The following is a 15,150-nucleotide window of genomic DNA, read 5'->3' as shown; positions in this document are numbered from 1 at the left end:
CAGGGGCTGCAAAGGCCACCAGCAGGAAAATGTCCCTGAACAGGGTACAGGGGAGGCTGGGCATTGGAACAACTCACTGGAAAGAGCAAAGGGGCAGATAAACTTAACCTAGTTACGAGCTCTCCCCCCTCGAGCTGACCTGGCAGCTGTGAAATGGTCAGGAGCTCTGTGATAACACACTCTGTGCCTGCTCTTTGAAGCAGCCATCGTGTGCCTCCCTTCAAACATCACCCAAATACACCTCCTTGCTTTTGAGGTATTCCCAGCAAGCTCTGTGCCCAGCTCAAAGCTTTGTTTAACATTCCCCAGGATTTTTTTTTCCACTGATCCATTTTTGTGTTTTGCCTGACAAGTCTAATTGTCTCACAATATCTACATAGGTTTCCCTGCTCAATAGAGCCCTTAGGACTTCTTGATGTCTAGCGTGCTTTTCCCCCATCCTTTTCAGGTCTCTTCTGAATAGATCCTCTTAAGCAACCAGAAATTTTGTCCACTCAATTACAGATTTTTCAAATAAGGGCCTTCCACAGAGACTAGACATATTATTAGTGCAGCTGCCTTCCTCCTGAGGCAGTGGGTAGACTTAAAACGAGCAGAGAAAGGAAAAAAAAAAAAAGAAAAAAAGAGAAAAGCTACCACTGTTTAACATCAGAGCTCATCCCTTGCCATTGTTAGTTTGTCACAAAAGATTGTTTCATTGCAGAGAACAAACAATCCTCACTTCAAGCATAAATCAGCTGAGCCCAAGCCAGGATGCAGACCTTACTTAATGTACCCAAGAGAAGATAAACACAAGAGAGGCTGCTGGCGCTTGTTATAATAAAGGAGGGAACCATCACAGACACTCTCAGTCTGATTTCCCTAACAATAGCCAGAGATTGATAATAGCAGAAGACACTTGGAAGATCAGACCCCACAATACTTATATTATCCAAACCAAACCTACAAAGCACTGAAAAGTCTTAAAAAATCCAAAGCGCCAAACCAACGGAAATTAGAGACTTTCTGCAGCTCTTTATTTTGATTAAAATGAGACTGTGAAAGATCCCAGAGGTCTGTCTTCCACGTGTGTGTGCTCATCATCTCCATTTTAGCATCACCTGCCTTTCTGAAGTGTTCTGGTTTGTGGTGCAATTTCAGCTGAGGTGACTCCTCCAGGGGCACAAGCACAGCACTCTCAGCTTGCTCCCAGCCACGAGAATTTCCTGAGATTTGCTCTCACACAGCCACAAGAATTTCCTGGGATCTGCTCTCATACAGCCCAGAAAGCGAGGACAGAATCCCTGGACTTGGTCACATCAGTTGTGGTAATGATGCCTGCTCTGCTACACTGACCGAGGACAGGGTGATTTGTATCTGTTAATGAACAAGCAGCTAAAAATTGAGATTTCCCTATGTTTATGGTGTAACAGGTAAAAGGAAAGCGTAAGGGCCATGCAGATTTCTGTCAATTCTGCAGAGACAGCAGAGATTTCCTATTTCCTTATCCCTGTGCTATTCCTGCCACACAGCCTGGCTTCTATGCACTCAGATAGAAAATAGTTATTTCATTCTATTTCAAATATTGTCCCAATTAAGCCAAATTTTGCTTTTAAAAGAAAATTAAAAAACCCCCCAAACAAGCGGCGTTAACTACCACAAAATTTTATGAAGCTTAAAAAAATATATTATGGAATCTTGTCACACTGAGTAATTTTTATTACAAGGGCAATCTTCTTTAATGAAAGTTGTTAGGTGAACTGGATGAATTCCAATGGCTGCCCCTATGCTGGGCAAAGTAACACAGCCCAAAAATAGAAATGAGAGTAAGATTATCTGCAGATTAAAAACTAGGCTGGTAGTTTGCTAACAGACTTTGCAATAAACTTGATGTACAGTGTATACATTAACAGTACCAGTCAAGAACTACCACTTTCTTTACTTTGAGCTGTAAATAAAGCTGTGTGAAGAGAGCAGAGAAGCTTCAAGAGGCAGCCTGCTTTGCAGAAAAAGCCCTAAAGCTTTCCAAAATAAGGTATTTTTCCCCCCTAGGTTAAATTTCTGTGGGGGTCTTACTGTACTTCTTCCAGCTGGCCTCATCCTAGCAGAGCTGCCCTCAGATGCCACTAGCTTGGTGACCACTTGTAGCATGGCAAGGACCTTCCAAGACTGGAATTCCTCATATCCAGTTGACTTTTCATTCCAACATTGCACTCTGCCACCTGAACAGGCACCGAAGAAATTCAAAACCAAGCATATGCAGGAGCTGGAGGAAGACAGAAGAGTCCAAGGATCACTTTTTTTTTAAAGCCTGGAGTCCCTGTAATATTTCTGCAGATTTTGACAAAGGAGTACCAATATTTGCTATAGGAAAATAAAACCAAACAAAAAACCCAACTCATTTTAAGTACCAGCCATGACTTGAAACTATTATAAAGATTTATGTCCTGAGAAAGAAGTAGGAGTGAAACAGTTCCCCTGTCCTACCAGTGCAAGATTTCATGGTTCACATGATCCCATCAGCTGTGGTTTCTGGATTTGACACTGTACAGCACATCTGCAGCCCCTTGGCCATAAGTGTATCATCAACCCAATCCAGAAGGAACAGCACTGCAGAAATCAGAAACATTCCCAGACACCTTCCCACCTTAGTCAGATGCCACTGGAGACAGCAAGGGTCCCTCTGCCCTACAGGATCCTGGCATCTGCAGAGATGCTTGGCTTTTGTTTTCACTCAGAAGCTGGAAGATATGAAGATGGGAGAGTCTCTGCACTTTGAAAATCCAGGGAACTTCGCCCCTCCTGCTGAAGGGCACAGGATGAGAGGACTGGAAGATCTGCAGAATTCTATTTCAGGCAGAAAAGGACCGTTTTCCTTCTCTGCAGGTTGTTTTGGCCACCTTCCAGCACCAAAACCTTAAGTACCACTGTGCATCTGGCATTTGTTTACAGGTTACCCCAGCCTGCCATCCCCACCCTCCCACATGCAGACATGCTTGTTGAAGATTACAAATGAATCCATTCATTTTCACTCGGATACTTGGCCCTAACGTGCTGTTTAACAATTTAAGAATGAATTATACTTCTTCCCGAATCCATCACAATGTGCAAGCCAGGCCTCTCTGAAATAGAAGATTCTAAATCATTGAAATTAACTTCTCTCCCTGTTTTGGTGCAGATGAGTAATCCTTTGAAACAGCAAAATATGCTGTTATCCAAACAGGCAGCACTTCCACTAGTTTTAATTTTCTTTCAATGTTTTCACGCTCTGATCACTGAAGTTGGTTGGGAGGATAATAAATTGATTTAACAAATTGTACTATGAGCATCAGTCTCAGTAATAGAAAACTGATTAGGCTGATCACAGCTTTCCAAGCTGAGTCTTCTTACAAAGAGGAAAAGGCCTGGGAAGGGAGAGAATTTATATTTGTTGCTTCACTGATTACAGTTCTGGATTCCCAAAGGGGAAGGAGGCCCAGAGGTCTGCATCAGTGTTGGGTCTCAGCACAACTTTACAAACAAACTGGGGGGAAAAGGGTTTCTGTGCATGGGCCAATAGGTGAAAGTGTGCCACCCCACTTGGTAATAAAGCATGGTTTAGATTTTAACAAAGATTAAAAGGGTTTGCTGAAAACCTTACTGATTTTGTACTCTTTCTAAATGGTTCCAAACCAAACCTCTGTTTTAGGTGCAATAAAGTGCACAAAAGTAGAAGTGTGGAGCCCAAGAAATGAGCCAGATTGTGAGTCAGTGAGGCAGAGAGCACTGGTGTGAGCCTGTGCTGGGATAAACTCAGCTGCATAAACTTCTGCTGTCCTGCCTGCACCATCAATTACTCCTTCAGGCTGCAAAGGGAACTTCCTCAGTGCTTCCTTCACCCCACAACAGATACCCCAATCCAGCCCAGGTATCCTTCAGGAGATATTAATACTGAATGCAGAGACAAAGGTGTGATTTTAAAATGGGTAAACTCACATTTACTGGCATTAGCATATAAATACACCCAGACCCCAAGGAAAGTTTAGTAGGCTGCATTTCCAAGCAGGGAAATACACAGGGAGTAATCATCTTAGTGACTGCATAACCTCTTAATCTCTCAGGAAAGTTTAATTTGTAAAGGAGTCTATTCCAACTGCTTCTTTCCGAGGGAATCCAGAAAAAATCCATTTACTTATCTTTCCTTCATGCTGTAAAGGTTTAAACTCCTTTTGTTCCTTGGGAGCAGTGCAGCCAACCTGTGGTGTATACATCACTCCTTAATTCCTGCACACTGACCCCCTGGCCAACCCACAAATTCAGTTTTTCCCTCTCTGCCAGAACCCATCTTTCCCAGGGGAAACAGTCAAGTCATTCTCATTAGTTTACTCTTCTCCTTTCCCATTTCATTAAATATGTATCAAGATTAAAGCATCCACTTAGGTTTTTTCCCTCTTCTGTTGACTACATCTCATCTAAAGAGGGTATTTTGTGACTCTCAGTCATTTCCTGCTGATTGCTTTAACCCCAGAGCTGCTGTGCTGTCACACACACCCTGGAGAGCTGCAGGTTTTGCCCTACACAGCCTCTGTGGCTGCAAAACAGGGGTGAATTCCTTGCAGTACACTTAACATTCAGCTCAAGCTGTATGTAGCCATGGTGACTGGCAGGAAGGGCATTACTGTCCCAAATGCTCCTTCAACCCCAGGAATCTCTGAGCTCATCTTAATGCCACATCAGTTATTTTGACTATCCAGTTGTTTAACCAAGGGAATGCCTGTGCTTGAAAAATCTTTAATTGCCTTAAACCTACACCATCAACTGCTTTTTGGGCACTGGAGAGACAAGCAGGGGTGCAAAAGCATCTTGGAATTTGTTCCAAAGCCTCCCCTGTGCCCAGGGAGTGTCAGGACACAGCATGGTTATCATGACATGAACCCAGAGCCTAAAACCCACAGCAGGACAAAACTTGCCATCATTTGAAGGCATGCAGGCAGATGAAGTGCTAAAACAGCTCATACTGAAACATTTTGGAACGTATCAAAGCTGTGAGATTAAAGCCTTAAAAGTCACTGAGTTTTGCTGGGGAAAAAGAAAGAAAAAGAAGATGCCAAAACAAACCAGTCCTCGGAGATTTGGCTTTGTACATGAATAGTGCTGATAAAGGCAAAGAACTTCTTGGCCTGAAAGTATTTGCTCTGTGCAAACCATCAAAAAAGGAGATATTCCAGAAAGAGCACAAGGATTGACAGAGAAATCTGCTCCAGACTTTTGTTTTGTTAGAGAATAGTCTATTAGGCCCAAGATGTAACTCACTTGAAAGTGGCTTTGATTTGGTAGGAATGCATCCCATTGGGTCCCAAAGGCTCTGATCTCAAGTGTCTAAGTGAGGAAGAATAACTATGAAGCCTAAAATTAATAGCAGAGAACTACAAAGTTTTTGCTTTGGGGTTGCAGCCAAATAGGAATATTGGAAAACTAACTGATAATCCTTCAGTCCTACAATGATGCTCAAACATTAATAGCCACGAATGACAAAGCAGAAGGAGGTTTGTCTTTGTAGTCTGTGAGTCAGAGAAGAGAAAAAGTATTTGGCAAATGAAAAAATTACCAATAGAGCTGCAGGGAGAACACACACAATTGACTTGCAGTAACAAACTCTGCCATGTCAGAAGGATACACTTTTCTCTTCTTCTGGACCTCTTCACCATCAGTTCCCAACACTCTTGTTTACTTCACTTACAAGAAATGCAGCTATCACAGTAAGTCAGTGACATCTGCTAGAAAGGTCAATAAATCTATTAAATCCTGAAGCACAAATCCAGGCCTGTGCACAGCTGTACTGATACCAGAACTAAACCATCTTGTGGGCAATACCATTCTCAAGTAACACATTAATTTTATCTGGATGACAGAGGCAGGGCAGGACTGATAGCTGAAGGTACTTGCTTTTAAATCTGGAGCTTTGGCTTCCCCCTGCTCAGCACAGTTAAACTGCTGTGTTCCATCAGTGCATCCCTGTTGTGGGGAACAGGCAACAGTGGTCCTCAGGAATTGATGTGAGAGAATGGCATTTCTTTACTAAGAAAATATCATTGCAATTAAAACTAGAGAAGGAATGTGGTTTAGCTTATCCACTTTTATTTTTCAATTGAAGCAGCATTAACTTCCAATTTTCTCAAAGTGAAGAAGTTTCCACCTTTATCAAAGTCCCCATGTGGAACAGCTGCTTTGTTAATACCACTCCAAATGCAGGTTTAAGTAGCAGAAACTATGATTACCAGTAATAGATATCATATATGGGCACTGGCAGAGGGTGTTTGAATCACATTTCTAATTAACTTCTATAGAGAAGCAGCTGTAAAGCATTAAAATGCTGATTTGCACTGCAGCTGGCAGATATCTAGATTTTTGACTCCTAGCAGATGAGGACATGTACTTCAAGGTGAGGAGAATAAAATTAAAGCTGTTTTCCTGCAAAGTTCCTCTAACAGAAGCCACATGCATAGAGTCTTTTAGTAGCAAGCAATGCGCTGAGATTTACTTAATGAGCTGTAATGGAAACTCTGCTCCTCAATTATTTATTTTTTTTAAACTTTAGCCTGCCAGACATCCTTCACTACACAATAATTAGCTGAGGAAGAGGTCACAGTAAACTGGACCTTTTAAAGCCACCTCATCTCCTTTCTAGAAGAATCCTTCAGCCACAGCAACTGATCTTAGAGAAATAAATACAAGATGATGAAAAGTAAACTGGTTAGTTAATTTAGGCTGCCACAAACAAAGCTGCAGTAAACAACTACAATAGGCCCTCATGCCTCTTAAAACACCAGAGAATAAACTTTTAATGCTCCCCAGCCATTGCCTAATGAACAGTGCAGGTTTTAGACATCCCTTTATGGAGGGAATACATGAGTACAGACATTAAGGACACATTAAAAATGCATCCTGAAAAAAGGGAAAACGTAAAATCGAATCTCATCCACATCTCACTCTGATCCAAAGCAGACTCTATCACTGTTATCTAAAGTATCCCCCACCCCCAAGACAGAAATGGAGAAGAGCAAATCACTCTCTTCTCATAAACTGAAATGGGACATCTGCACCAGTTTTTTTTATTATTGCTCCCCTTGGTGCTCACTACAGAACAGAGTGCTGGTGAGTTCACAAATTCAGCCCTACAGCCATTTCCCTGCTCTGCTACCTGGGAGTCACACTGCAGTTTGGGTAAGAAACTTCACATCTCTCCACCTAGAAGAATCAACCTTCTCCCCCTTACCAATCTCACTGATTGTTACTTCATTGTTTATGAGTCTAAACAGACCTGAGATGGTCTGAAATCAATTCTAACAAGGAAAACCCTCTCAATTCTCACTTAATTTACAAAAATAATATTTTAAGAAGTTATTTGGAACCATAGTTACTGCAACTTCTATGAGAGACCTTGAAAGCATCACTCAAAAAAGGTTGTGGAAAAGCACAGCTGGCTCAAAAGAGCTTGGCTTTTTCTTCTTTTCTCCATACTTTATGGGTAAAAAGCTTTAAGATAAACATATTGATAATTCAGCAAGAAAGGCTGTCATCACTTTGTCCTAAGCACAGCCACTCCATATTCTGAGATGTACTAACCAGATGCACTTTAGTGCATTTAAGAGAAAAAAAAAAAACTTTTACAGTGCATGTGCCTAAAGATGAAAAGATAATCTCTTTAGCTGCCTAAATCCGCTACTGTTCCATTTAAAGATCAAAAAGAATTCAAGTATTAAACCTTTTTCTATTTCAGATACTATGAACATGATTTCTTTCAATTAAGGCCTGGCAGATGTGGTTAATGGAACAGAGCTGTATTTGCTATATACCTGCTGCTGCACCAAATGACACATTAATCACCCCTTGCCTTCTCCCTCACTACACTCCTTAGTGACTTCTGCTCTCCAGACCAAATTATGCTGCTCGTGGTTCAGCCAAGTTGCCTCACTCACATTTGGTTTTCCATTCAGATTATCCTCTACCTCCAGAATTACTTGCACTGCAATATAAAGAGAGGTTTAAAATGTCACAGGGATTTATCTGCCAAGGGAAAAAGCAGGATTTGGTTGTATCTTCCTCTGATTTTGGGAAGGATGGGCTCTAAAGTGTGTAAATGTCCACCAAAGAGCAGCTCCAAGTCTGACTGCACAAAGTCCTGCTGAACACACACAGCTAAGCAAAAAAGGGAGTGGAAATGGGGAAGGAAGAAGAAAAATTTTTAAATGGCTGAACAAATAAACAGAACAGGATCCTAAAAAAAGTTTTTACAAATTAAAATAAGGTTCAAGGTAACAGGGTAGGCTTGGAAGATGAAGCTGAAATCCATTACCTCCTTAATGACCACCCAGGGGAAAATGAGTTTCCATACACCTTCCTCAGAACAAAATTGTCTCCTTGAAATCCTCTGCAGCCAAGGATGTATTTACACAGCCTCCTGGATAACCACTCCCTAAACCAGCCTGTGTTTAATGTAAAAGCCAGAAGGCTCACTTTGCAAATGCCATTGACATATTGGGTTAAATATACTCAAGTACTTGGGCTGAAAGCTGTTGTTGCCTCCCAGTGACAGGTGCAGATTTTGAAAGGTTACTCCGAGAAAGATGCTCAGTTTTCACATCTTGCCACTGTACAGACATGCACACCATAAGGCAGAGAGCCCAGCTGGGTTAACACTTCCAGAACAATCCTGATGTTTGGAGACTGCAGTATTTTCAGTGCTGCCACATCCAGCCCTTATTATTGTACCAACACAGTGCTTTGCATGTAACTCATGCTTTGGAGATGACTGATGCTGCAGCTCTCTTCTTCAACAAGGGACAACATTTGTTCTAAAACACTGTCATTTATACCAAAGTAATCTTAAAAACAAGTAAGAACAGGCTGTCACTCAATATGCAAATAATTGAACGCTGAAACGTGACTTTTATGTGAAATTTAAGCACTTAGCCACAATCACTGAGCTCTGTCAAGCTCAGCCATGAAATAAGATAAACCCTGTGTGGTGTGTACCCTTTCCTCTGTGCACACAGCCAGCCCCAAGTACACCCCAAGATGTTTCTTTTAAATGACATTCAGCAATTAAGTCACAGCCTTCTGCACACAGTAAGCTTCAAATGTCTTGAATAATTTTAAAATTGCTGCAAAGGGTGAAAAGGTAAAAATCCTACCATGTCTGACATTAAGGGAAAGGCTGAAAAATCCATGATATCAGTTTGTTCCAGAAGCACGTAAATGAAAACAATTAGTATTTTTTAGAGCTATTCTTTTACAGGTGTTTCCTAGATAAGTTATAGGAGATTTGCAGAAAAGGACCTGGGAGTCCTAGTGCACAAACTGAAGCACAGGAAATGCTGTTTAAACATAAGTTGGGGGTCTTTTTTAATTACTTTTTTTTTAAACTAGGTCACTGCCAGAGTGACTGAACAGCAGAACAGGTTCCCCAGAGACCTGGAATCTCCATCCTTGGAGATTTTCAAAATTTGAGTGATTAAATAAGATCTGAAGAAACCTGCTTTAGCTGAGCACAGGGGTTGGGTTAGATGCTCTCCAGATGTCCTTTTCAAACTCAACTATTTGTGATTCTATTTCTGTTCCAGTCCTGCTTGCACCTGTGAGAGACCTGTCCTCCAAAACAAAGGGTTTGCCTTCTGCCTCTCGTCAGGAACATTTGATGTTCCACTGCTCTGCTGGGTGACCAAATATGCACAAGGTGGAAAGCAAAGAACATTCTGACAAGCACTCTGCAAAGGGATGTGCCATGCTCTGCTCCTCCAGCTTGAGGCTGATCATTTATCAGTGAGAGACAGAGCACAGCTTTACATCTGTTCATGCAGACACAGAAACAGCTTTTACAGCAGAGGTGTCCACCAGCTACAAGAATTAGGTGGAGGCCAACAATTCATTTTGAACAAGACAGACACTAGGGCTGAGCAGCTCCATTTCTCACCACAGCAATTCAGGCTTGCAAGCCCAGGGACTGAAGCAGACCCTGAAGAACCATGAACTGCCTGTCTGTTACTTGTTGCCTGCTATCAATAACAAAATGCCATCAGAGCTGATGGAAAAACCTGCAGTGTTACAAACTCACCTGCAATTCCATTTCTCTTCTCCTCCTCCCATTTCCATGATAGACTAGAACCAAATTCCCACTCAGCAGCATGGTAATTAGATATTCAAAAAGCAAACAAATTTCACATGACAGTCCCCAGGAGAAAACTGATATACATGGAAAAAAACCATTTTAGTTTACTTAGGGCCATTCTGGTAACAACAGGCTCAGAGGGATGTAATTAGTACCCTGCAAGCCAGCATATGAAAAGGCTTAATTTAACTGAGATCAGACCTAAGGAATAGCTATAGAAATTAAAAGTGAAGCCATAAATCCACACAGGACTGCCACAGCTAGAGGTTTTTATGATCAGGAATTCTAGAGTGGCAATTCACATGAACAGCATTCTGATTTCTGCTTATCCAGAAGGGCAAGCATTATTTTTGGACCACCCTGCAACAGCTGAGGTTCATCAAACCCATGGAGGTCAGTCTGTGTCTTTCTGACAGTTCTCTGTACCATGCAGGAAGAAGCAGCCAATGCTGGGCAGGTTAATTCTTATTCTCCAACAATAGTTTGCTGAACTGATATCTCCCACTTCAATATAACCTATATTCTTCTGCACAGAAAATCCCTACAACTGTTTTGAACTGGGGAGGAAGTTCTTACATCACAGATATCCTCAACTGAATTTGTAGGGGAAAAAAAAAGCATCACAGCAATCTTAATGTGATGCTACACTGATGGCAGAGACTACCAACAGAGAAAATAAAAACAGCCCTGCAATATTAACTCTGTTGTGACCAACAGCTCCTTTTAAGCCAACCCAACCTGCCAAGGGAATCCCCACAGAGGCAGATGCAAGTGTCAGGAAAGCTGCTGGAGGTGACAACATGGTCTGCACCTCCAGGCAAAGGGGATGGAACCACCACACTGACTGACCCCACTGACAGGAGGCATTTCCCACACCAATCTGGCTGACATGGCATCCAGCTCAAAATTTGGGTGAGGTAAGCCTCTAGCCTTTTTTTAGATTTGGACCATTTGCATTATACTGCAGGCATGCAAAAAAAAAATAAAATTCCAGACAGCAAGTTGTTCCAGCACATTTTGACTTTCCAAGTACAAAGCAGAGGAAACATTTAAAAAACATGACTCGTAAAGCTTTTGCTGCTCCCTGTTAAGATCTGCTGTCATCAGGACAGCATTTTTTTGGATGAAAAATGTTTATTGCTAAAGGTCACAGAGTTGTCTCTTTCAAACAAATTAAGAACTAAATGGCTGCTGACACTTCCAGATGATGATTCATCTGTCCAGGAGCTCCAATAATGCAACATCACACAGCTGCCCCTCAGGTTTGCTGCAGACCACAGCAGCAACCAACTAACCCAGAAATCTGTCTTCACTCTCCTGTCACTTTGTTAGCCAACTGCTCAGCCCTCTTCGTAGACACACCAAAAATTCCTTACTCTCAAGCTTAAAACCAGATGAAAAACATATGAAAATAACATCTGTCAGGAAAAGCACTGCTTGCAGTAGCCAGGTTTCCACACTTACTGTTTCTGTTATTACCAAAGTCCTCTTTCCTTCATGTGCAGCAAAGATTCTCCACATATGAGATCCAGGGGTGAAAGAGGCTGATGGAGCAGCACCAATATCACCATTCCCAGAAAGCAGGGAAGCAGCAGGACAAGAGAGAAACCTGAGCAGCACCTCAAGGGCAGCTGGCAAAATTCAGCATATTTAACCCCAGCACAGGTCAGCACACAAGAAATGCTGGCAAAAGAGACAGAGTCAGTCTCCTTGCCAGGGAAGGTCAAGCTATTGAAGATTATTCTTTAAAGAGTTATTAAAGTTCTAGAGGTCTGTTTAGATAACCCTCCAGTGAAAGGCCAGCATGAGGCACAGCAGAGACATCCAATGTTTTATCCTGTCAGAGTAGCCTCTCGATAAAAAAAAAATTAATAATGGATTTTTATTGAGTGATTATCCTTTCCATCCTTTGCTTTTCACTGGAGTTTATGGCAACTATTTACTGATCTCTTCAGGGAAGGAGATGACATTTACTGTTCATACTCTGCCCCTCTGATCTCAGACGTGGCCTCTACTGTCACTGCATCCAATAGAGATTCTGTAATTTTAAAAGAAAGATGCTGCCACAAATTTGTGGGACTGCTGTTTCAAACAGAAGCACAGAATTATTGCAGACAATACAGAATACTGTGCAGACAATGCAGAGGACCAGTCATTTATGATTTGCATAGAAAAATCAAGAAATTTCTTCTCATTCTCTTTCCTGCTCTCCAGCTCTGTGGCACAGCTGTGATGATCATTGGCCTAAACACAGAGTTCTTATTATCTGCCCAATTTAATCATAAGAGACAGATAACCAGAGCAGTTGCCTAACAGTCCAAATCCAAGAATGTGCCCTTTTCAACCATGTAACACATGAAGTGAAAGTTTCCCTGGAAGTTCCACTCCTTCATGCATTTCAGTTTGATATATTAAATTATTCTAAGTTATTGGGTTGAAGTATTTGTTGTTTAGGTTTTGGGGTTTTTTTGGTTTGTTTGTTTGTTTTTTTTTTTTTTTTAACAATGGATAAATTACAACCATTTGTAACCATCAGCCTTTTCAAGTGAAGAGCATGTAATTAGGATTTAAGAGCCTCCTAAGCCTAAGGATCTATTTAAGCCCATGATGGGATGTGGAAGGCAACCAGTGTGGTTAAGGAAGAAAAGTGCAGATACAGAACTGACAGCACTGAAGGAAAGATGTTTCATCCTAACCAGTAATTGTCCCTGTGTGCAGAAATCAACCATGCTGGCAGGAAAATACTGGTTTCAAAAAACATCAAACCAGCAAAAATCTCCTGCAAACAAAGAGAACCCCCACACCAGTTTTTATTAACATGAGTGTTATTTTCTTCCCTGGACTATTTGGCTCACTGTCCAGCACCAGGAATCTCACACAAATGAATCTCAGCTACTTCTTGCAACCTTTGCATGAAAGATGGATGACGGAGAAGAGTTTCTGTCTTGTCAGAGGCAGATGGAACAGAGCAAGAGTGAGCTGGACAAATAGCACAGCTACAGACTGATAAGGAGTGGGGTTTGGTCAGGAGGGCTCTCTTCCACCTGGTCAGGGCACATCTGAAAACCAAGGAAAACAGAACCACAGAAAAGCAGATTTCTTTATTTCCACTCCTCTGAAAAGCAACCTGTTTGTAGAATTCACTTGTGGTTACAGCATGAGCTTGTCTAATTTGCTTTTAGACTGAGTAGCAATAAAGAGACCTTGTCAGGAGGGTGGGTTTTCCTTCTCCTCACTTTAGCCTGAAAATCCCATAAAGAAATACTTATTTCATGTAACATTGATTTGTTCAAAGCAGCATGCCTTGCTTGCAAACTAATGAGAGAAGAACTTTAGACCAAACACTGTAGCTGATGGGTGGTGTCCATTTGGAAGCCAATATAGGTCAGAACACTAAATATTCACAAGCTTGTTTCCAAGCTCATTTAGGAGCTTCCTATATATCAGGTTTTTGGAGGTGTATCCTTTAGTATCTGTATGGAGAGATCCTTTACCTCACTTGAGTAATATCAGTGGCTTGAACTCTGCAGCTCATAAAGCTAAATAGTCTTAGTAACTTCAAAGGAGAAAATAGAGTTGCTAGGTCTGACCATAACCTCTTAAAGTCACTGTGTTCTCTTCAACACCAGAGAACTTTCCAAGGGATCTCTCCAGCTATGCAATGGCTACATGACAGGAGCATTCCTTCCTCCTTCACTTGCCTTTTCCACCATAGCAAAGGTAGAAAATAGAAGACAAAGTGTAGCTTAATTTGCATCAGGCAGCATTTAAATGGTTCAGAGGAAAAGATCTCAGCAACTGCTTGTACACATTGCTGCTGCAATGACAAGTGACTTTTCCATTTGTGATGATGCGTGGTGCCAGTGACTCCACACCTTTGCAGACAGCACTTCAACCCAACCCAAAGGGACTATTGCTGGCAAAGCAGTACAAAACAGTGAGTGAAGATCCCAGCAAGAGAGAGCAAAGTTTTGTATCCTGCAGATTTACTTTTCAGGAGCACAGACTTCATGAGAAAGGCAACCCAAATCATAGGCAGTCCCTGGTGGAAACCTTTTATCAAGCATTCTTTTACATGTTCTGTGTCCAGAAAAATAAAAAGAAAAAAAAAAAATAGAAAGAAAGCAGAATATAAGGAGTGAGCTATTCCCCTCTCTTGGCTTTTTTTTTTTTGTTATTTCAAGAGTCAATATTTAACATTTTATGTTAAGGGCTACACAGGCCCTTAGCTGAATATTAAAACCAGCTTCCCTGGCTTTTCACATTGCCCAAAACACAGGACAGTCCACACCAGCAGCAGCTAAACCAGCACACCCTGAATACAGAACACAAGTTTTTCTTTTTGCTTTCCAACCTACAAGAACAAGATTCCCCCGAGCTCTGCCCTTGGCAAGTACAAAACCTCAAGCCAAAAAATCACACCCATATTTACAAGCACGCTGATCCCCTAGGTAGGGCAGCAGGGTGGGGATGTCACATGCAAAGCCTCCTACCTCTGTCACTGAAGTCATCCACCAGCACGATCTCTGCCACCAGCTCGGGCGGGGAGCGGTTCAGCACGCTGTGCACTGTCCGCAGCAGCGACGACCATCCCTCGTTGTGGAATGGAATTATCACACTGGTGTTGGGCAGCTTCTCCAGGTACAGCTTGTTCTTGCAGCTGGACACAGACAGAGCAAGTCAAGAGGTGCTGCCAAAACGTACCAGCATTTCTTTATTAATTACCACCAAGCAACTTAGTTCATTCTTTACTCCTCGAAACGATGCAAAGTGTGTTAATTTTCTCAGTTTTGAAATAGGAGTAAGGAGGTGCCTTGTAGGGTTGATTTCAAGGTAATTTCATACAGAAAATTCTGCAGCAGGAAGTGCAGTGTTTACTTTCCTGCATGTGTGGCCATCAGTGGACTTGGTACCTTGTCAAACAGGTAACATCTAAGGCCCCACAGTGACCTATTGTAGTAAAAAAACACCCAGTAGCTCTTCAGCAGGGGTCAAAAATCTATTCCATTCCTGGAGCTCCCTGT

At 41.8% G+C, this 15,150-nt stretch overlaps 1 protein-coding gene across 1 annotated transcript in view; it reads right to left on the bottom strand.

Annotated features, from left to right (window-relative positions):
• GALNT10 (polypeptide N-acetylgalactosaminyltransferase 10) overlaps window positions 1-15,150 on the bottom strand; it is a 79,925-nt gene that overhangs the window by 24,026 nt on the left and 40,749 nt on the right. The window contains exon 4 of the mRNA XM_085073788.1: window positions 14,620-14,786. Within this exon, the coding sequence (XP_084929914.1) occupies window positions 14,620-14,786 (167 nt within the window). The remainder of the gene's footprint in view (window positions 1-14,619; window positions 14,787-15,150) is intronic.

Source organism: Lichenostomus cassidix, chromosome 13 (assembly GCF_008360975.1).
Source record: "Lichenostomus cassidix isolate B80296 chromosome 13, HeHo_3.0, whole genome shotgun sequence".
NCBI lineage: Eukaryota > Metazoa > Chordata > Aves > Passeriformes > Meliphagidae > Lichenostomus > Lichenostomus cassidix.
The sequence above is the reverse complement of the archived record's forward strand: the minus strand, read 5'-3'. Positions and strand labels throughout refer to the sequence as shown.